The following is a 21,847-nucleotide window of genomic DNA, read 5'->3' on the forward strand; positions in this document are numbered from 1 at the left end:
CGGGCTTGGTAGTCATATAGCTACTGCTTCTTCCTCATACGCAGGATGTCGTGGGTTCAATCCCAGGTCCGTTCCATTCTTCTACTTTGTATCTGTCTCTTCTTAATTCTCATGTTCTAGCAATCGCTAGAACTGGAAACAGACTTCCATACCGTTTCCAGTACGATTCCTAGACCTGCAACTTGAGTATTCTAACAGTAATCTGCTAGAATTGGTAATGAACGATAGAGCTCGTTTCCTACATCCAATTAGAAATTCCATCAGTTCCTTTCTCCTAGCTATCACAGTGTCAGCTCGTTAACCAAGACGGACCTCGGCCTCTCCAACCTAACCCAAAAGTTCCAACAAATTCCGCATGAACTCGTGACAAGTGCAGAGGTATATTCGGCTTGCAGTGCATCAGTTATTGCATCATCATTTCCTTCCCCCCTACATTGACTTGCATTCTGACGTGGCAGGTGCCAGTATGACCTAACAAATGAGATCACCAGTACTTGTACATTGAAGATGTGTGCTAGTCCCAAGCAAACATCTGTTGGTTCCCTGTGCAAGAACAGCGGATCTGGTCATAATGGAGTAGCAACTACGAGCAGTCAATCAAGCTCAAGCTCAAGCTCAAGCTCAAGCTCAAGCTCAAAAATGCCAGATTGAGCAACAGTGTTGCTGATGAGAAATCGGTTCACATCCTACCTGTAATCAGTTCTGTTGAAATTACTTCCAGGAAATCACAAAATATTCTTGCAGACTTCAAGCGAAATTTTCAGAATCTTCATAAGGTTTAATTTTACGATTTTCAGGAGAAATATTTCAATTCCAGAATTTATTAATAATTACTTAACAGAAGCATGACATACATCTTTTAATTCTCATTATTTTCCAGAAATGGTTATTAATGTGGACCCAAATCCAGAAATACCTACCAAACATTTAAAATTTCCAATTCCAAGCAATTGTAATAACATTTGGAATTTAGTTCACTATCTTCCATACATTTTTTGAATACTGATACCAGGAAATCTTCAGATCGCTTAAGAATCCTGTTAGGATTTTTAAATTCCCTCAGAATTTCATTGATTTCAAATTTTATTTATTCAAATGTTATCAGTTTCTTGCAATTCAATGAATCCTGTCCTAGAAAGCTTTTACAATCCATCCAGAAGTGCTGGAGCTATCACAAACTTTAAAGATTTTTGTTTAAAGTTTTATTAACTCTATTTGACATTTCTCCACCTTAGTTCCCGCGACTGACGTGAAAGCATGGAACAATAGAATCGTCAGCCAGGACTGCACTGGGGAAACAAAGAAGGGCCAATACTGCCGTAATCTGAAAAAGTGACGTAACAGCCATTTTACAACATGCATGTTTTCCATTTTTCTGTTAAAGAGCTCGATGAGTAGTACTCGTTAACACCATTTTCGGAAAATGGCGTATACGTGACTTTTTCAGATTACGGCAGAATAATACCGCTGTCTACCAAAACCTAAATATCCTGCAGCATCAGGGACACAATGGCAGCCAAATCTGTCAACCTTACAGTCCACATTTGTTTTCATGGGCGTAGCCAGGATGTCAAGTAGGTGGGGGCAGCTTTGTTAGGTCTTCTGAATCGTAGATTTATAGTAGTTTTATAAAAATATGTGAATATTAGTGCAGAAGAATTTCTCCAGGAATTTCACAGGAAATTTATACAGAAATTATGCCGAAAATGAAATTAGGAATGGAGTTTTCAGAGGAATTTCTAGAATAATTCCGGAAGAGATCCTGAAAGAATTCCGGTGGAAACTTCAACATTTCCACTGGGAGATCCTCCAAGAGTATCTCCGGAAATTCCTCCGGGAATTATTACAGGAATTCCTCCAGGATTTCCTCCGAGATGTATTCCGGTAGTTCTGTCGGCAGTTCCTACGGGGGTTGAAAATTCTTCTGGGAATTTCCTCCAGGAATTCATTCAGTTTTTTTTTCTGAAATTCATTTAGGCTTCTTCAGGAATTTATAGAGAAATTCCTCCAGAAACATCTCAGAGAATTACTCTGAGGTCGGAGGTCCTCTGATTGTCCAGCCACATACCCCTACAAAGGTTTCAAGATTTTTCCGAGAATTCTTCTGGTAGTTCCTGCGGGGGCTCCTCAGAAAATTCTCCCGGGAGTTTCTTCAGAAATTCCTCCGGGAGTTCCTGCGAGAATTCCTCCAAGAGTAATTTTCGGAGGAGATCCCGGAGGAATTCCCGGAGAAATTCTCAGATTTTCAGAGGAATTCTCGGAGGAACTGCCGGTGGAACTTCTGGAGGAATTTCTTGAAGAACTACCGGAAAAATTTCCGGAGGAAATTTTGGACATCCCATGAAATTCCTGCCAAATATCCTCCAGGGATTCCCTGTGTAGATCCTGGAGGGATTACGGGAGGAGCTCTTGTAAAAAAAAAAAAACTCCTGGAGAAGCTCCTGGAGGAACTCCCACAAGCTTTTTCGAAGCAATTCCCGGAAGGAAGTCTTGAAATAATTCTTGGAGAAGTTCCTGAAGGAATTTCCGGAGAAATATCTGAAGGAATTCCCGGAAAAATACCATGAGGAATAAATGGAGAAATTTCCAGATGAAATCCTAAAAGTATTCCCAGATGAATTGCTGGAGAAATTACCGGATGAATTCCCGGAGGTTTGTTCTGAAGAAATTCCTGGAAGAACTTCTGGATGATATCCTGCAGGAACTCTCAAAATAATTTCCGAATGAAATTTTGAAGTAAATTCCGAGTGAAGTCCGGAAAGAATTCCAGGACGATTCCACAGAAAAAAAAATCCCGGAGAAATTCCTGAAGGAATTCCTGGAGATGTATCGGAAGGAATTCCCGGAAAAATACCTGGAAGAGACGAATTCTTGGAGAAATTCCTAGAGGAATTCTTGAAGGATATTCTGAAATAATTGCGAAAAGAATTCCAGAGGATTTCGCTTTTTGACTATTGTGCTGGTCGATGAGGAAATTGCCATTTTCAAAACAACGGGTTGACGCGATGTCAGCGCAACGCGCTTTTGTAATCCAGCCTTGACCAACTGAGGACAGAAGAGACTATCCGGCAATCCTATGGTCCGCTAGCTTTTGGGTTTTCCGCAAATACAATAAAAAACTCACAATCACTTCACGGACAGTCGTCGCAAGTGGTAGTGGGCCGTAGAGATTTTGCCATCCTAGAGTAAATTAATAATGCCATAAAGAACGAGCATCACAAAAAAATATTCCGAAGAGTGGTTTATGGTTCTAAAAACTATACATTCTAGAATGGTCTTTGCGATGGCCGATGGGTTCTGTGAGATTAATAAAAACACAAACTGTTAGCTATTTCCTTAGTTGAACACAACCAAATCCAAAACATAAGGGTAACAATACCTATATGAATGTTAGTTTAATATTTATTCCTCTCAGCCTAGAACATTTATTATCACTGGAAGCTTGTGACTCCTGCAAGGATGTTATCGATCATTTAGTAATCTGCGTTCGATCATTAAGTAGTTTGTCAATAACTTATCACAGAGGCTTAATTTCAAAACGTGTTGTATGGTGGACTTCTAGGGCGACGGTTTTTCTACAACTCTGACTAACAAGTTGATGTTTGAATTCCACTATTGAAGGAGTTTAGGTGCTATCAGCTGTAACTCATACTAAATGATTATAAAATTTCAATCATTTAGTATAAGTTACTGCTACTAGCGCTATAGCTCCGTTATTAGTGCAATTCAAACAACGAACTGTTAGGCAGAGTTGTAGATAAACTTTTGCACTAGAAGTCCACCATAGAACACATTTTGAAATTTTGCCTCTGGAGTGAGTTATTGACAAACTACTAAATGAACGCAGATTACTAAATGATCGATAACATCCTTGGTCGGCGGAAGGAGTATCGGTTGAGTACCGCCAGAAGCTCGACGAACGGATAAGTGCAATGGGAGTTGATCCATGGAGAGGTGAGGTAACCCAGGACGGGTTGATTCGATGTGGAGTGTCAGAGAGTGACAGACGAGAAGAACGTTGCCAGAAGCCGGATGTTGGTGTCGGGTACCCGATCGAATAGAGATCAGTACAAGGAAGCAAGAGCAGCCAAAAAACGAACCCACCGCAGGAAGGAGAAAGAATATGAAGAACTAGTGATTAGCGATGCGCAGGAAAAAAAATGGAGCAGAACGATATGCGGAGGTTTTATGAGTCTGTAAATGGCGTGCGGAGAAAGACAGCGCCATCACCCGTCATGTGCAACGACCAACAAGGGAATTTGCTGACAGATAAAACCGAAGTGGCTGCCAGGTGGAAACAACACTTCGAGACTTTGTTGGATAGTGGAAGTGACGGTGCATTGGTGAGCAGAATAAATATTAGCGACGATGGACAAGCTGTGGAGTCGCTTTACATGACGTTAAAAAGAAAACAATAAAGCTGCGGGGAAGGACCAGCCTCCGGCTGAACTTCTCAAACATGGCAGTGAGGAGCTTTATGAAATTCTCCACCATATTATGTCGAAAATATAGGAACATTTCGGGGGCGAGGAAATGCCTGCTAGCTGGTTGGACGGCCTTTTTTGCTCTCTCTTTAAGAAGGGACACAGACTGGAGTGTGCCAATTACCGAGGAATAACCCTCCTTAATTCTGCGTACAAAATTTTGTCCCGTTTTCTGTTCAACAGATTGAGACCGCTTGAAGAGTCCTTCGTAGGCGAATACCAAGCCGGTTTTCGTGAGGGCCGATGAACTACGGATCACCTGTTTACCCTGAGGCACATCCTTGATAAATTCCGGGAGTACAACTTGCAGACACATCATCTGTTCATTGATTTTAAGGCGGCGTACGATTCAGTGAAACGGAATGAATTATGGCAAATTATATTTGAACATGGTTTTCCGGCGAAACTGATACGGTTGATTCGTATAACGTTGGACGGATTGAAATCAAGTGTATGGGTTGCGGATGAAATATTCGCGTCATTTGTTACCTTAGATGGATTAAAGCAGGGTGATGCACTCTCGAATCTACTGTTCAATACAGCACTCGAGGGAGCGATTAGGAGAGCTGGTGTGCAAAGAAGCAGTACCAGTATCACAAGATCGCATATGCTCCTGGGTTTTGCGGACTATATCGATATTATCAGGATTGATCACCGTTCCGTGGAAGAGGCTTTTGTACCTTTTAAGAGGGAGACAGCGAGGATTTGACTCACGGTCAAAACCAGCAAAACGAAGTACATGGTCGCTGGCAATCAACGGGGGTTCATAAGTGGTGATGGTAGCGAAATGGTGCTGGATGGTGAAAAATTTGAAGTGGTAGAAGAATTGGTGCATCTTGGAGCATTAGTGACGTGCGATAATGATGTTACCCGCGGGGTGAAAGGCGTATTGCAGCTGCAAATAGGGCTTATTACGGACTTTGTAACAAGCTTGAGTCCCGTAGTCTGCAAACGAAAACAAAACTCGCGCTGTATACTACTCTGATTCTTCCGGTGTTTTTATACGTTTTAACGTCTCATTAAAGGAGGCTGATCGGAGAGCTCTCGGAGTGTTTGAGCGTAAGGTGCTGCGGACAATATTAGGCGGACAATACAGGAGAACGGTATCTGGCGGCGTCGCATGAATCACGAATTGTACCAGGTGTATGAAGGGCTGGATATTATTATGCTTATACAACACGGCAGACTACGGTGGGCTGTAAACGTTGTTCGTATGCCGGAAGAACGTCTAGCGAAGATAATATTTAGTAGAGAACACGGAAGAGGCCGCGTACACGATGGCTTTTTGCAGTTGAAGAGGACCTAAGGGCGCTTAATGTTCAGGGCGACTGGAAACGATTGGCCCAGGATCGAATCCAGAGGAGAAGGATACTCCGTTCGGCGTAGGTTCATCGAAGAACTGTAGCTCATCAAGTATCAAAAATCAGCGTGCCAGAATGGACCGGTCAAATATTTTAAGCATGAATGTGAATGGATTAATTTCCTGATTTCTTTTCCTTCAGCATTCAATGGACCCGATTCTGTTATATTTTTTCTGAAAGTAATCGAATAAATGTTGGCATCGTTCGAGTTTTCTTTTCCTGACGTCAAAATTTTGAAAAGTAACTCCCTCCCTACGCTAAGCAGAATATAAGCTCCTATTTATCCATAAGATACGTGGGTAATTATGGGTAGGACATTGCTTCGACTATCCCACCCAGAGACATTCATTCCTAGGACATGTTCTACTTGTCCCACCCACTTCCGGCGCCATATTGATGACCACCTTCGTGCTTGACACTCGGTCGCTGTTTTTTTGATTCAATTTTATATTCGGTTTGCGCCATACTCTAACCAGCCGATCCAATCTCACAATGTTAAACTTCGTTCGAGAATATGACCCCTTTTTGAACTATTTGCGGACTGACTTAAAGAGGTTTACCAACTATGACCTTGCTGTCAGCAATAATAATGGGGTTGTGACGATCAGTATGCTTCGACTTACAGTCTCTCTCCTGAAAGCAGTTTGAAGTGGTTCAGTTCTTTGGAGTATTGTATCACATATTGAACCGACGATCGAGACCCAATTTTCATATTTCTTTCAGCATTTTACTAAACGGAACGGATGAAACTTTCTACAGCACTCTGCTCGCGATAGATTTCTGACAAACTGACATGCACGTATAATTTTTTGGCGATAATCAAGTATTATAATATATATTATAATATAACCACTTTATGCCTCACTTTTGACTTTGTTTCACGTTTAGCAATAACATTTCCTGATCCTGTGAAATAGGGGCCCTCTACGGATTATGTTCAATTTCATTTATTTAGTTTACATCTAAACAGAAAGCACTGAATCAACAATTTGATGCCACAATACACGTTTCGAGTCCGCATCTCTTCATCCTCGAATGCGCCCCACGCGCCACGGATTAAGTAACATATGCTGATGGAAACAAATGTAATTCCCCGGTCTGCCTTTACGGACATGCAGCGTGGAAGACAAACCTTTTCAGGGGTTTCGAGCGAGAGGTGCTGCCTAGAATACGGTAAAGGATGTATTTTGGACCACGCTTACAGGGGCTCCCTAGCTCCCTTACCCTATTGGATGAGAAGCCAGGAAATGATGCATGGCACAGGCGCATAAATCATGAGCTATGTCCAGTGTACAAAAAGAACAAAATTGTATATCGTGTAAAACGCGGCAAATTTTGGAGGTCGTAGTGTGAAAATAGGAAGAAAGAATTTGATGAACAATATTTAATTGACGTCCATATGAAGTCACTACGATTATACAGCATTAAAATACTCCACGCATAGATATAACGACGTTGTAGATATACTCTTATGCACAGCTCAGAGGAAATACTGTTTAATAGGAAGTAGTCATTCATTTCTTGATAATTCCAAGGAATTTCAAGGCAAATGATTGGCTATGTAGGTCGAGTATTGCACCTGTTTTTCCCATTCAGGTCAATAGTCAATTTCTGCCGATGTCTGTTCGGGGGTTTGAAATCGGGTATTTGTTACATTCGGATTAATGGTATTCGAGCAAACAATGTCATTCGGATGATTGTTATAAAACTAAAAGGTCCCGTATTTTTTTTTGTCAATTTTGACACTACGCCTCATCCCTACAACTACAGTTCCTACAATCTCGAAATATTGCTGATTTAAAAGTTCCAGATTCAGAATGGATCACAAAAGACATGAAATCGGTTCGACCAACGATAACAAATGAAAGCGCCAAGCAATTCTATAGTTCCATCTAAGTGCATAGAAAAGTGATATGAGAACCACGAAGGGACTGAAAGACAAATTTTAGTTATATGCGGGCCGAAGCTTGAATTGGGTTGGGAAAACGACTTTGTTCATCTTTTTACTTTTTGTTTTGTTTTGTGTTTCTGGATCTCGGATCCCGAAAAAGACAATTTTCATAAGACGGATTGAATTGTGCACTGTTCAGGGCACTTACTGGGTTGCTGTGAATCAAACAGCCCAGTCATCTTCGTTTTATGATCCTTAAATTTACAGAAATTTGTTTGTTCTCCTCGATCGATTCGCCAATAATGTTTCAAACCCCCTGGTATTTCGCGTGGTAGGTATTCCAGACGCAAATTTGCTTCAATATTCGTTCAGCTTCTTACAAAATGGTTTTGGTGGAGATCAGATCTCGGAACTGACCTACTGTTGCATAGATCTAATGCGCGTGTTTGGTGTTTGTAATTGTTTGGATGTGCTTGTGTGTTCTACTGGATCTACTCCTTCTTGCCGCGTCGCATGATCCGACGATAGAAGTCTCGGACTCGATCGTGGACGACGACTACCGGCAGAAGCTGTTGCGGTTGCTCTGAACTACTTGCGGTATCTTCTGCTGCTAGGGGTGGTTCTTCTACATTGGAGTGTGACGCCGACGCCGAAGTCGATGGTTCCGTTGGGTGACCGTTGTCGGGACAGTTGCTGCTGCCAGCGCTGGTGGACCCGTTGCCATGCTGACTATGCTGGTGCCCTAGACCGAGCATCGTACGCAGCTTGGCAATGGGATGCACTGCCAGGGCCGATGTTAGCGAACCGGCTCTGGACAGACGACGGTGGTGGTGACTGGAGGACGATCGATGCAACGGCGGCGGCGGCTGGTGCGAAACGAGAGAAGTGCATTCCCCATATTACTGGTCGTCCTCTGGGGGTTGTTTTGCGAGCGCTAGCAAGATCATGGTCAGCTCCTTGCGGGAAATTTTGCCTTCTTTGTCATAGCCGACCCCCCGTAGGATGGTCTCCTCGAACTCGTTCAGGTCTTGTGCGTCGTAGTCCTGAAGGTGGACGTAAAGATTAAAATAATTGACTTGTGTAAAGCTTCGCATTCATACCTTTTTGACAAGCTCTAGCAAGTCTTTCAGGAAGCCGCGAAGCTCTTCATTCTCAATGGATCCATTGTTGTCCTACGCAATAAAAATGATGAAAATAATTAGATAATAAATATTCATAAATTACTGTATATTGTTGTTTGAGAATGTTTGATTCCTATTGAACTTGCTACTTACTATTTATATCTAATTTATAACTTTCTAACAGCATTTTACAAATGTTAGTGCAGATAAAACGCTTTAGGTTTACTCTTATTGTCAAGTAAAAAGCTTTTATACATAAATCATTGAATTCTCTTGCCAATTTAGATTTATCTGCCCACTCAATGCTGCTGCAATTTATAGCCGTACTCACTCACCCTGTCGTATAGCGAAAACACCTTCTCGATGTCGTCCTTCGTCAGTCTGGCAGCGCCCTGCAGTTCATCCGAAGCGGAAAAGGAAGCATAAAAAATAAATACCGGGATTAGTCCAATCTCACCAGGCACATCCATTTTTCCATTTCCCAGCTAGCTCCGGTCTCTTCCAAGAAAGAACAGCAATAAAATTAAAATAGGAACCACAAAAAACTGCAACAATACAAAACAGTTTGCCCAATGGAACAAACACTTCAGCGAGAGAGATTGCCGAAAAATACTCATTACCGGCAGCGGTGTTCTCAACTGCAATCAGCTGGTTTGCCCATTTCGCTTAATCCACTTTCCTACAGAAACTTGAACTTGATCCAACAATCGAACGAACGGAATATTCTGAACAAACGCCAAAAATAAACAAGCATACAAGAACATGTGTACAGAGATTTTAGCAGCGGAAAGCGGAAGCAGAGTAGAAGCTTTGCGGGCGAGCAGTACATAAACACTAGACCTCTTCATGTTTTCAAAAAGTATCAAAAATTCAACCGGTCAGCCCAGAATCACAATTCTTATGCTAAAATAAGTCTCCTGTCAAATTTTCAGCTAATTCGGATAAAATTTCGAGGTGGCTCAAGTCGATTTAGTGTTTTTGGGCTATTTTCAATTTTGGAAAAAATCTTACAAGAGATATAAACGTCGAAAACTATCGCAACAACCTCTATACGGAAGCTTTGGGTGTGCTCTACAAGTCTTGTGAACATTGCGATTCGTTCCGTTCACGTTTTGTCCATGTTAAAGTGATTTTCAAGCTTTTAAGTGCATAAAAATACTGTTTCCCCCAAAAGTCGTTGTTCTACAAAATTCTTGAGTTTATGACAAATGATTGCTTATTTATCATATTATTATTCCTCTTTTTTCCCTGGAATTTTGAGTAATATAATTGTCAATGTGCGATTTATCGTTAAATTCTTAAAAATCAGAAGCTGAACATTTGTCATAAATTTGCACGCTGAGATTTCTTTAAACAAGTTGTTCAAACAAAGAAGCTTCGATTTCACTTGTTACTACGATGCACTCAATGTTAAAAGCATGCAGACATATGGTGAAGTTAACAAAATTTGGAAGTCGTTTGTTGTAAGCATCAAATATCATATAATTTGATTTATGTTTTGTTCGAACAACTTGTTTGAAGAAATCCTAACGTGCAAATTTATGACAAATTTTCAGCTTCTGATTTTTAAGAATTTAACGATAAATCGCACATTAACAATTATATTACTCAAAATTCCAGGGAAAAAAGAGGAATAATAATATGATAAATAAGCAATCATTTGTCATAAGCTCAAGAATTTTGTAGAACAACGATTTTTGGGGGAAACAGTATTTTTATGCACTTAAAAGCTTGAAAATTACTTTAACATGGACAAAACGTGAACGGAACGAATCACAATGTTCACAAGACTTGTAGAGCACACCCAAAGCTTCCGTATAGAGGTTGTTGCGATAGTTTTCGACGTTTATATCTCTTGTAAGATTTTTTCCAAAATTGAAAATAGCCCAAAAACACAAAATCGATTTGAGCCACCTCGAAATTTTATCCGAATTAGCTGAAAATTTGACAGGAGACTTATTTTAGCATAAGAATTGTGATTCTGGGCTGACCGGTTGAATTTTGATACTTTTTGAAAACATGAAGAGGTCTAATAAACACATCAAGAGAACAGAGGGACTGCTCAGCAAACATAACAATCGCGGAAATGAGATTCAAGATAACGATCCGGGAGTGAAAGGGGGGAAACAATTTTCTCCCGGTTCGGAAAAATGATGACAATCAGGCGACGAGTTTAACATCATCAGCGTGCTGTGCCAGAAGTTTATTGGGAAAGCTTTTCAATTTTGGTGCGCACAGAAGGGTGTCCGAAAAAGGGGAAATGTTTTACTACTCGTCTTATTAGCGTTTTCAAATATAAGCACTTACTTACATTAAAAATCTACAAAATATTTGATAAGAAAGTAGATTCAAAAATATTATTTTGTTTTGGATATAGTGAAGATAAGAGTGTAAAACAGAAGACCGTTACTCTACATAATTCAAGCATTGTAACACAAATCGAATATTTAAATTCGGTTTATTTTGTACAAAATAAAACAATAATAATGTTCCTACTTAAATTCTAATAAAACCAAATTTGATTGTGTTTGACATAATTCGTTATAAAAATAATGGCAGACATGTATTACTTTTTGGTTTAGCACCCTAACGTTTCTGCAGAGTGCTGCACAGTCAGATGTTGCTACCAGAAACGACTACGACGATGGAGCTTTGAAATGGTGTGGCAAATGAAATCTCAACAAATGCAAACTCCACTGGCCAAGGATGCGATGCTATCAAGAAACAGGAAAGAGCTTCACGCCAGCTTTTGTTTTAATGAAGCAAGAAGCGAAAACTGTATCGTTTGAAAGTGAAAAGAAATGGGTCGTATTAGATGGAATGGGTACTATAAAGGGATGAACATGTACGGGAAACTATGTACATCGTTTATTGTTTTAGTCTTCCAAATAAACTCGGACTTTTGCAAAGTGGGGAGCTAGTTTTGGTTTTCATAGTAACATGCAGTTAGTAAGAATAGCAGCAGTTAACGGAAGTAACAAGGTGGAAATTGGAAATTGGAACTAACTACAAAGGATACACTAAGTTTTTCAAAAGTACAACCTAGGAGTAAATCGTGGCTGATAAGCATATGGTTGTTCTTTCGTTGAAATGGTGTATACCGATCAGACTTCATTATTTTATGCTGCAAGATAGGTCGAAAATTAATTTCATGTCAAATTGAGTAATCTATATTGTATTTATAAAAATAGTGACGGGCTTTCACTTGATGTTAAAATTCTTAACTGTAAAGTTACAATCTAGTGGTGGATTAAATAGAAGATTAATTAATAATACTATGGCAAGGTATTTTGCATTGTTGAGTCAACTAACGATTTTTTGTTAAGGAACTCATAATAATTACCAAGGGTTACCATGTTGCTTGACAAACTCTTATCAACAAGTTTTCGAAATGAGCATATTTTTTACTTCATAAGTTAACTCCTCTGTGCAAAGTAGATTTCGGCTACGAGACCCAGGACTAGGCAAGACACAATAAAGCATCCCCGAAACATACGCGGCGACTGCGATTCTGTCGCCGATGTTATAGAAGCGTAAATGGAACATTGCTTGCAACCAGCAATGAAGCAGCGGCGATATTCGCGTTACGTATGTTTGGAAGAACCTTGGTTGCCAAAGAAGCTTTTACTGGTGCTACTGATAAAAAGGTATTGAGATCTTAGGAGCCATTTCAATTTGCTGGCATATGAGCAATTTATCCAACGTTTATCCAGGAAGAGGAAGAGATAATTACTCAACCTTTGGTGGAGATCTTTAAGGCGAATATGGCCCTGGGACGTATTCTAAGCAAATTGGCGTTCAAGTGATTTTTGCAGGTTTAGGCTATCGACTTTCGTCTTACTTTATACTATGTGGAAAGATACTGAGGACCGAAAACTTGTATTTTAGGGAGGCGAATATTTATGATATATGCAAAAATATTCACTGTGGGAATCGAATTCACACCTCCCAGTACGCTAGACGGGTGCTCTACCACTATGCTACGGTAAACTTAATTCTACCCTTAGTTACCCTAGCATTAAACTTACCGTAGCATAGCAGTAGAGCACCCGTCTAGCGTAATGTGAGTAGAGGTGTGCGCCGGTCCAAAAATCTTCGGCGGCGGCGTTTGACAGAATATTGCCCGGAGGTGACGGCGTTTTCGGCGTCACGTCACGCCGAAAGCCGCCGGGCGGCGTGAATCGGCGTGGCAATTTTTTATTACGTTCATATTTTTTGAGGTTTTTTTCGCATTTTCTTTTATATTTTCAAGAAATTAACGGAACAATCTTTAGAAATTCATGGGAAAAGTCTGAGGTACTTCCCCACATTCCTCACAAAGTTTTTCCAAAATATTCATTTGGAAATTATTTTCTCTATTTTTTCATAGGGAACTACTTTGAAGTTTCGAGAATTCTTAGGAATTTTCAAGGGAAGCTTCTTTAGAACTCGCAAGGAAAAATACTAGTAAAAAAACTTCAGAATTTCTACGAGAAATTAATCCAATTTTCTACAGGAGTATGTTGGAATTGTCTGGAATTTTCACGAGATGTTCCGAAGTTTTCACGGAAAATTCTTCAGAGTTTCCGCGGAAAACTGTTCGGAAATTCCATAGAAAATATAATAGAATTTGCACGTTTTTTTTTTACAATTTCCACACGGAGAAAAATGTGTCAGAATCAACCATACGGATTCAGCAATAACAATATGTATTGTTGATACAACCACAAATATGGTTCAATCAACCATACGGTCCATACGCGATAGTTCACTGGATTGTTTCTTGAATTACACCAATAGACTAGAGACGGTCAAGTTGATTCAACTATCGTTTTAGGGGCCCCACACACGTTCCGACGTGTTGTACAACTTTGGCACCGCCCCCATGAAATTTGGTTGAGTCGGAGAGAAGTCGACTTTTGGACAGTACAACTTGCCCACAGACGATCCTACTTTACTACGACCGGACCAAATTTCCTGGAGGCGGAGTCAAAGTTGTACAACATGTCGTAGCGTATATGGGGCCCCTTATATAATGTTTTAACCATGCTTTCCAGCTATCACTGTCAAGTTATCAGGGACCGGAACGCTCACTCATTCTCACGAGCAGAGGACGCTCACTCACGCAAATTTTCACCGAAAAATCATTTTGCGGGAAAGAAGAAAAGGCCTGATGAAAGATAGGTATTTGCCCCTTACTGTTCGAGTCGCAAAAAGTTGATTTGCTTGTTTTCTCATTTTTTTAATCTTTTTCGTGCGGTTTTTTTTTATACACGCACACTGAAATTTGTTGCAAAAAATTAATGAGACGTAAGAATGATGAAATGAAAAAAGAATGTCATCAAGTAGGCACGATTTTCGTTTATTTTTCAAGCCTGCTCTAGAGAAAAAAGAGCGAGTGAAAGATGTTTCTCGCCACAGACTGCCAAAAAAGATTCTCTTTCGGCCCAAAAATCGCTTGTTTTTGTCTCACCGAAACGAAAAGTACGAACCCTGCAAATAATACATCAGAACAACAATATTCATGGTTGTTTTTACTTACGAAATGTCTGCGAAACTACTTTATCGAAAATATGATGACATCAACAAAAGAGGAAAAAGTGACTACAACCGAATCAAACTAGCTTCATGGCAAGAGAGACACATCTACCGTATCTCACAAATCATAAGAACGAATAAAGCAGTGAATCAATTTTGAAATGCTCCATAAATGCTTATAAGTGTACGGTCCCTCACCAAAGCGTAGAATTTAAGATCTGAGTACTGCATTTGCTAGCTAGTCTAGCTAGAAGATCAGAGGACCGTATAATCAGAAGAAATCATTCTAGTAGCATTTGTTCACATTGAGGATAAATTTCTATGCTACCTGGATATGGCAATGTTGTCATATTGGCAGATCTCATCCAAGGTTTTGGTCATTGTTATGCAGTATAGAACTAAGTTAGGGAAGGAGGGGCAATATACTCTAGGACAGCGGTTCTCAACCTTTTTCTTTAGTGGTACCCCTTCGAACTTTTTCATTCATTGAGGTACCCCCTATATTTTTTCGTAAATAAAAATAAGCGTAACTCTCAAGATATATGCAGAACGGACCTGAAAACTAACGGGATATATGGTTCTCCATGCCCCTGGAGCCAACGTTCTGATTGTACCTGTCGGTGGATTTCCAAACTCTCAGCTACATCGAGTTTTCATGGGAAGAGACATTTCTTAAGATTTTAATATTTGATGCCGTAATTGGGTGATTTTCCTTATACACATGCTCTGCTACCTTAGATCTAAATTCGTAATGTAATCCCTTATCGTTTTCTCTTTTCGCCTTACTCACTTCCGCCATATGTTCCTTGAACCTTATATCTAATGATCTTTTTGTTTGGCCTACATAGATTTTTTCACATTGGGAACAACTTATTTTATAAACGCCTGCCTTATTCAACATTTCTACTTTATCCTTCGTTGAACCCAATAGACTATCAAATATCAACTATTTCAAACTATCGAGCCTTATGTAAGAAAAATTTCGAGCCTCTTAAATCTTAATCTTAATCTTTAAAGGAGGCTTCCAAGTATCTTGTAGGGAGACTCCAAAGCCTCTTAAAGAGAACCTCTTGAAAGTAGGCCTCCGAGCTTTTTGAAATGAGGCTTACGAACCTCTTGAAAAGCCTTTTGAAAAAAGGTTTCCGAGCCTTTTGAAAGGAGACTTCTAAGCCTCTTGGAAGGAGGCTTCCGAGCCTTTGAAAGGAGACTTCCAAGCCTCTTGAAAGATGAATTCATAGCCTCTTGAAAAGAAGCTTCCGAGCATCTTGAAAGGAGACTTCCGAGCCTTATAAAAGGAGGCTTCCGTGCGTCTTGAAACAAGTCTCTCGAACCTCTTCAAAGAAGGTTTCCTTACTCTTGAAATGAGCTCTCCGAGCCTTGAAAGCCGACTTCCGAGCCTTTTGAAAAGAGACTTCCGAGCCTCTTAAAAGATGGCTTCCAAACCTCTTAAAAGGAGGCATCTGAGCATCTATAAAATATGCTTCAAAGTCTCTTGAGGGGATAATCCCAGGCCTATTGAAAGGATTCTTCCAAGCTTCTTCTTCCGAGCTTCCGAGCTTTTTGAAGGAAGGCTTTCACTTTATTTATTTATTTATTTATTTATGGTGTACATCAACAGATTGTTCGTAATCCTAATGATGATTTAAAACTAGTATGGTCATTACAATAATAACTAATTAACAAAACAGTAAAAACACAACGAAAAATAAACTTGTCATGGGACTTAAATACACTTATCTAGCATATGCGCGTCAGCTACTACGACGAAAAACATTTACAAAACTACGGCGAAGCGCATCTCTTGTCAAGTGGTAGTCAAATACTGATGCCACCCTATAAAAAACCCAGACCATAGTTGGTGCGGCGAAGGGGAAGTCTCAACATTATGCTATTCCGCAATGGCCGATGTTGCACGTTAAGGTTAATTTGTTGCAGAATGTCTGGACAATCGATCCTTCCTTGTATAATGTCAGCGACGGTCAGTGCTCTGCTTAAGTAACTAGGGAGGCGAAATGGATCTCTCCATGGTAGTTTGCGCAATGCAAAACGAACAAAGCGGCGTTGTATTGATTCGATGCGTTCCGATCCGTTGTTGTAGTAAGGACACCAGACCGCCGAGCAGTATTCCAACGTCGACCGGACGAGAGAGCAGTAGAGTGCCTTCAAGCAATGTACGTCGGTGAAATTTTTCGCCACCCTGAACACAAAGCCAAGCGTTCTGGCCGCTTTATCGACGACAAAGGATATGTGCTGGGTAAATGTAAGTTGCGAATCCAGAAGAACTCCCAAATCTTTCACGCAATGCACTCGGTTAATGGTCGTGTCGAGAAGAGAGTAACTAAACCGGATCGGCTCCTTCTTTCGTGAAAAAGTAATTACCGAACATTTCGCCGGATTGACCACAAGTCGGTTCAGAGTACACCAGTTGGCAAACACAGTGATCTGGTTTTGGAGGGATTGGCAATCGGCTATTGAGCAGATGCGAAGAAATATCTTCAGATCGTCCGCAAAGGATAGCCGTGGTCCATCGATTACATGGTGAACATCGTTGAAGTAAAGCAGGAAAATTAATGGCCCCAAGTGGCTGCCCTGCGGTATACCAGACGAAGCGCGGAAACTATCTGAGCGACAATCGCCCAAAGCAACCACCAACTGGCGTTCGGTCAGATATGATCGAAACCAATCGAGAAGATTTCCACCGACTCCAAGTCTGTCAAGCCTGGCGATTGCAATTTCGTGGTTCAGCTTATCGAATGCTGCAGAAAGATCCATGTAAATCACGTCCGTTTGAGTGCGAGCAATCATCCTATCCGTGTGACGTACGATGTTAGGCACAACAAGTTGGTAGTTGTTGAACGGCCAACTGTAAAACCATGTTGGTCAGCGCAAAGATATTGTTTGCAGTGGGCATTCAGTGGGTCCATGACAACCAGTTCAAAAAGCTACGCTATTGCACTAAGCGATGTGATACCCCGATAATTGTTCACATCACGCTTGCTACCCTTTTTGTAGACCGGAAACATATCTGCAGTCTTCCAGCAAGATGGGAATATGCCGCTGGATAGAGAGAGTTGGAATAACAGGAGAAGGGGTTCCAGCAGACAGGTAATATTCTTTTTGAGAATCATCGATGGAACACCGTCAGGACCAGGCTTAGATGATGTCTTAAGCTTTGACATCGCTCTCGAGATGGCTTCGACATTCACCTCAATATCACCGAGCAATTGATTAGCTAATGGGACGTTGCTGGCAGCGGTAGTCACGACATCAACACACTGTTAAAAATTCTGAAAATTTCACGCTATGGAAATATTTGAAGGCATATTTTTGTGTTCAATAGCCCCTAATTTTACATCCTACTTTTTCTTTTACACAATATTGAATACAAGCTTCATAGTAACGACGACCTGTAATTTTAGAAAGTGATGGAAAAATGAGTCGAATCGAACGGAGCCTTTTTGTTACATCATATATGCTGTAACATTTTATACTGTGCAGGTAGTTGTTCGTCTTCAAACACACTGGCGAATTTAGCTGAGAACAGGTTGCATATACCTTGTTGGGTGCTTGCAGATTCACTATTGAATACCATGGACGATGGAAATCCAGTCTCTTTGCGCTGTTCATTTACGTAGGCTTGCGAGCCTCTTGAAAGGAGACTTCCAAACCTCTTGGAAGAAGAGTTCTAAGCCTGTTGAAACGAGACTCACGAGCCTCTTGAAAGTAGGCTTGCGAACCTTTTGAAAATGAGTTCACGAGCTTCTTGAAAGGAGGTTCGGAACCTCTTGAAAAACGTCTTCCAAGCCTCTAGAAAGAAGAATTATAAGCCTCTTAAAAAGAGGCTTCTGAGCATTTTTAAAGAAGGCACCCAAGTCCAAGTTTCCAAGTCTCTTGAAAGTAGGCTTCCTAGGTTTCGAGCCTCTTGAAAGGAAGCTTTCGTGCCCCTTGAAAAGAGGCTACCGAGCCTCTTGAAAGAAGCTCTCCGAGCCTCTTGCAAGGAGGCTTCCAAGCCCCTTGAAGAGAGGCTTCCAAGCCTTTTGAAAGGGGGCTCCTAAGCCTCGTGAAAAGAGGCTCCCAAGTCTCCTGAAGATTTCCAAGTCTCCTAAAAGAAGTCTTACAAACTTTTTGCAACGAAGTTACTGAGCTTTCCAGAAAAAAGCCTTCATGTCTCTCAAATGGATGCTTTCGTCTTTAGGTTTTTGACTTTAGTTCATGCATATATTCTTTACATATTATTCAACATTTTGTCTCGATCAGGTAGATAATGCAGATTTTTTTAAATTTGTTTATTCGACGTTTCGTGCCTTCGATCTTTTGTCCCACAGCTCTTCATACACTGTGCCGCTTGGGAAAAGTAGGATTCAAAAGTCATTGATTTACTGGACGCTATGCATATTATCTACAATACAAAGTCTTAGAATCAAAAATTATCAGAACGTTATCAAAAAGTTTTTATTGAAATTTTTACACATCCGCCATTACGCATTTTGGTCCGAGGTACCCCCTAGGGCCAGCGAAGGTACCCCCAGGAGTACATGTACCCCAGGTTGAGAACCGCTTCTCTAGCTAAACAAAGACTTCTTTAATGTCTTAGCTGTATCGATTTTCATCAGTATTTTTACCTTCTGCAACAGTTAAACAATATAGCTAGCTGATGCAATTTGAAAATTGTAGAAAATCTAAATCATATTGATAATATTCACTTTTAAAAAAGTGGTAATATTTCATTGCCGTAAAACTCATGAGGCAAAACGCCTTCTAGCTGGAAGCTCTTTGGGAACAACGCACCACGCGTCGGCGAATCCGCATTCTGGTATGGACAGTGCGTGGAGACGCGTAGTACATTATAGCCGAAATGCTAGATGCTTCATCAACATTTTTGGTCTAGTTTTATAATGGTCATGCCAAATACGGTAAATATGAAGAAATATCCAAAAGGCCTTTTGTCCCGGGGGGCGTTTTGGGGCCTCTTCAATTATTCTTACTCCGTAAAATCCCGTTCCACTTCGTATTCAAGAAGAGTTCTGAAGGGTAGGAGTAGATTATGTGGAGATTATGATATGATAGATTATGCAGAGAGTTGGAGACAGTTGCGGTCCACTTCAGCATGGCTACAGGGGCAACAAGGTTGAATTTGTTTTTTGGTCGCTGTAGTAAAAACAACGGATTCTGGATGACGCGTGGTCTCAATTTCAGATTCGACGAGTGGGGGAGTAAGAGTGAGTGAATGAGTGAATGAGTAAATGAGTGAGTGAGTAAGTGAGTGAATGAGTAAAAGGGAGCGAGTGAGTAAAATTGAGTGAGTGAATAAGTAAGTGAGTTGTAGTGAGTTTAAGTAAGTCAGTAAGTGAATGATTGACTGTGTCAGAGTGAGTGAGTGAGTGAGTGAGTAAGAGGAAGTGATTAAGTAAAAGTAAGTGAGTTAGTAAATGGAGTGCATAAGTAAAAGTAAGAATGAGTAAGTGAGTGAGTACCCAAGCAGCACAAGTCAGACAAATCTTATTACAGCGACTAAATCTGGTCGCATATGAGTTACAACAACCTATGTGGAATATGTGTGCTGCTAAGATAAGAGTGATTGGACGAGTAAGAGTGAGTGAGTGAGCGAGATAGAGAGAGCGACTGATTGAGAGTTAATGAGCGAGTAAAAGTGGGTGTGAAAGAAATAATTGGCGAGCCAAAGAAAGTAAATGAGTAAGGGAGAGAGAGAAAGAGAGAAAGTGATCTGTTTGTCTTCGGGAAGTCGTGTTGACTTAAAGAAGGCAAAATCTCTGATCGCCATATATCTGGCAGACGCGTTACTTTTGAAGAAGGCATCATATCCACTGTGTACCTTATACCGGGAAAACGCTTTCTCTGTCTTACTCCATTTCCCCCCGATGAAGGGTCGAGTTGATCGATAACTAAACAATACCTCTCCCCCACAAACTCCCCTTTTCCATCTCTCACCCACTATTGTCGTCTCCTTAATATAAAGAATGTGTGTCTCAAATTTGGCTGAAATTGGCTAAGGGTAAATCAGAAGTTACACTGAGGTGACCGATAGCTCCAAATATTATCCCAGAACCCCCTATCGTCGTCCTCTTAAGAAATTTCAAATTTGGTTGAAATCGGCCATGGGGTTCAGAAGAAACACTAAGTTGATCGATAACTAAACAATACCTCTTCCCCACATCCTCTCCCTTTTATGAAGAGCATCCCTAACCCTTCTGTCGTCGTCTCCTTAAGATAAAGAATGTGTGTTCCAATTTGGCCAGGTCGTTTTGCCGGACGTATATGACAGCGAATGTGCAAATGTTACTGAACAATTGAACCATTTGTTTGAGAAACTGCATATGTGACATTTTTGCGGAGATTTTTATATACATATTCTGAATCTTTGTCCGAAAATACGTATTCTGGCAACAACACACGATAAAAAAATTGTTCAGGAATGTATGGATTTTTTTCGTTTGAACTTGAGCTTGAGCTTGATTGACTGCCCATAGTTGCTACTCCATTATGACCAGATCATCTGTTCTTGCACAAAGAACCAACAAATGTTTGCTTAGGGGCGCACTCATCTTCAATGTACAAGTACTGGTGATCTCATTTGTTAGGTCACACTGGCGCCTGCCACGTCAGAATGCAAGTCAATGTAGGGAAGGGGAGGAAATGATGATGCAATCACTCGCTCACTGCAAGCCGAATATACCTCTGCACTTGCCACGAGTTCATGCGGAATTTGTTGGAATTTTTGGGTTAGGTTCGAGGGGCAGAGGTTCGTCTTGGTTAACGAGCTGCTAATGTGACAGATAGGAGAAAGCAACAGATAGAATTTCTTTTTGGCCCGTTTGACCCTCTGCTAATAAAATATTCAAAATCTAACCGCTTCACACTCGTCGCTTACTTGCGATATCTATCCCCAAGCAACATTTTAAGTTTTATAACGGTCTTGAAGTCCATATTTTACTCTACAAGAGTGTGATAAAGCCAGCGTAAAACCAAAATGTTACTAGGGTCCTTTCCATTCTTCATTTTTTTGATCCCTCCTAGTTTGAGCAGTTAATTTTGTACTTACAGATAAATGTCAATAATGATTAAGTGGACAATTTGGCCGAATGACATTTTAGAACTACTTAATATGTTAGTTTATATCCCGAGCAGCACAAGTCAGACGAAATTGGTTTCAGCAACTTGATTGTGACTGAATCTGGTCACATATGAGTTGCAGTGACCTATGAGAAACATGCGTGCTGCTAGGGATGACATCGTCAACCAAACTGTTTTCGGTCTAATAACAGTTGCGAGGGGCGAATGACCTTCGAATGTGTAATTCGCCTAAATAATTTTCGAGCAGATGGCTTTCGGCCAAACGACCAAAACCTCACTTTCCTTTCCAGGAAGGTGATTGGCTTTCTAAAATTGATCGTGGATCCCCCTCACGGTGTGCCTGTGACGGTTATTAACGAAAAAAATGTCCATCCATTCTGA

At 40.7% G+C, this 21,847-nt stretch overlaps 1 protein-coding gene across 6 annotated transcripts in view; it reads right to left on the reverse strand.

Moving 5' to 3' along the window:
* Positions 1-7,261: 7,261 nt before the first annotated feature.
* LOC134224145 (calbindin-32) overlaps positions 7,262-21,847 on the reverse strand; it is a 310,480-nt gene continuing 295,894 nt past the window's right edge. For all 6 annotated transcript variants that reach the window (XM_062703408.1, XM_062703411.1, XM_062703406.1 and 3 more), the window contains 3 exons: positions 9,193-9,249; positions 8,837-8,908; positions 7,262-8,779 (listed from right to left, as the gene is read on the reverse strand). In XM_062703408.1, the coding sequence (XP_062559392.1) occupies positions 8,636-8,779; positions 8,837-8,908; positions 9,193-9,249 (273 nt within the window). In that variant the 3' untranslated portion in view covers positions 7,262-8,635. The remainder of the gene's footprint in view (positions 8,780-8,836; positions 8,909-9,192; positions 9,250-21,847) is intronic.

The sequence above is a fragment of the Armigeres subalbatus genome, chromosome 3 (assembly GCF_024139115.2).
Source record: "Armigeres subalbatus isolate Guangzhou_Male chromosome 3, GZ_Asu_2, whole genome shotgun sequence".
In the NCBI taxonomy this organism is placed as follows: Eukaryota; Metazoa; Arthropoda; class Insecta; order Diptera; family Culicidae; genus Armigeres; species Armigeres subalbatus.